General features: G+C 32.5%; 1 protein-coding gene across 1 annotated transcript in view; it reads right to left on the bottom strand.

The window, feature by feature from the left end:
- LOC108691272 overlaps positions 1 to 972 on the bottom strand; it is a 93,555-nt gene that overhangs the window by 17,568 nt on the left and 75,015 nt on the right. Inside the window, exon 5 of the mRNA XM_018198943.1 lies at positions 583 to 783. Coding sequence (XP_018054432.1) covers positions 583 to 783 — 201 coding nt within the window. The remainder of the gene's footprint in view (positions 1 to 582; positions 784 to 972) is intronic.

Raw genomic sequence — 972 nt, 5'->3', positions numbered from 1 at the left:
AAATTTTAATTAAATTAAAAAAAAATTTATTTTATTAGAACTTCAAATTATTAATACAACCGAGATATAGTTTAATATAATGAAATTTCACTTAAGTATTCTTTCTTAAATTTATATAGTATTTTTCATTTTTATTGAAAAATCGTCGAATATCACGTTTTAAGAATGAATTAGCTCTGAATTTGCGAAATAAAGATTAACTTGCAAAATCTTTTTCCTGTGAATAAACAGGAATATCCTTTTGTAAATATTGATAATATCGTAAAATACTGAAAAGGAAATATATAACTTGAAATTTTTATTGCCTCATCTCAATTTGCTTAATTATAAGCAGTAGATACTTGTTGTAAACTGCTAGAAAAACCTTTCTGATAGAAAAGGTGAAAAGTACGTTAATATTACTTCGCTGATTTTTTTCTTCGAATTTATTTACTAAAATATATAGAGCGTGGCTAAAGAGGAGCAAGCTTGTACGATACATTTTATTCATCAAAAATCAAAACGAAGCGGAACATCTCCACTATTTTCCAAAACGATGCCATCGATAGGATTGGAAAGAACCTAAAGAGCTATGGCTCCTACCTTCACATGCCCATATTTCCATGTGAAAAGAGCGACGGCTGGCAGGCAAGCGATGATGCAGCACTCTAGGATAAGTATCGCCGTTCGCATCAGCCAGTTCAGGGATACAACGCAGGGCGAGCCGTCCTCGCAGGACTCGCATCCCTCGGCACATGGCAGGCATTCGAATACTCCAATCACGGCATATTGGCTCTTTTCATCCTATTGACAAATGCGAAATTATTTTTCTCAGAAATGGATTCTCTCTGCAAAGGAAAGCAAAGCCTGAAATTAGTCATCGCGATTAAAAAAGATATTTGTTTTCCGATAACAAATATTGGAATCACATCAATTTTCTGTTTTTCATTTAAATTTTGTGTTACAAATGGATTTTGTATTTGATTTCCAAAT

Source organism: Atta colombica, unplaced genomic scaffold (genome assembly GCF_001594045.1).
Source record: "Atta colombica isolate Treedump-2 unplaced genomic scaffold, Acol1.0 scaffold45, whole genome shotgun sequence".
NCBI classification, from domain to species: Eukaryota; Metazoa; Arthropoda; class Insecta; order Hymenoptera; family Formicidae; genus Atta; species Atta colombica.
The sequence above is the reverse complement of the archived record's forward strand: the minus strand, read 5'-3'. Positions and strand labels throughout refer to the sequence as shown.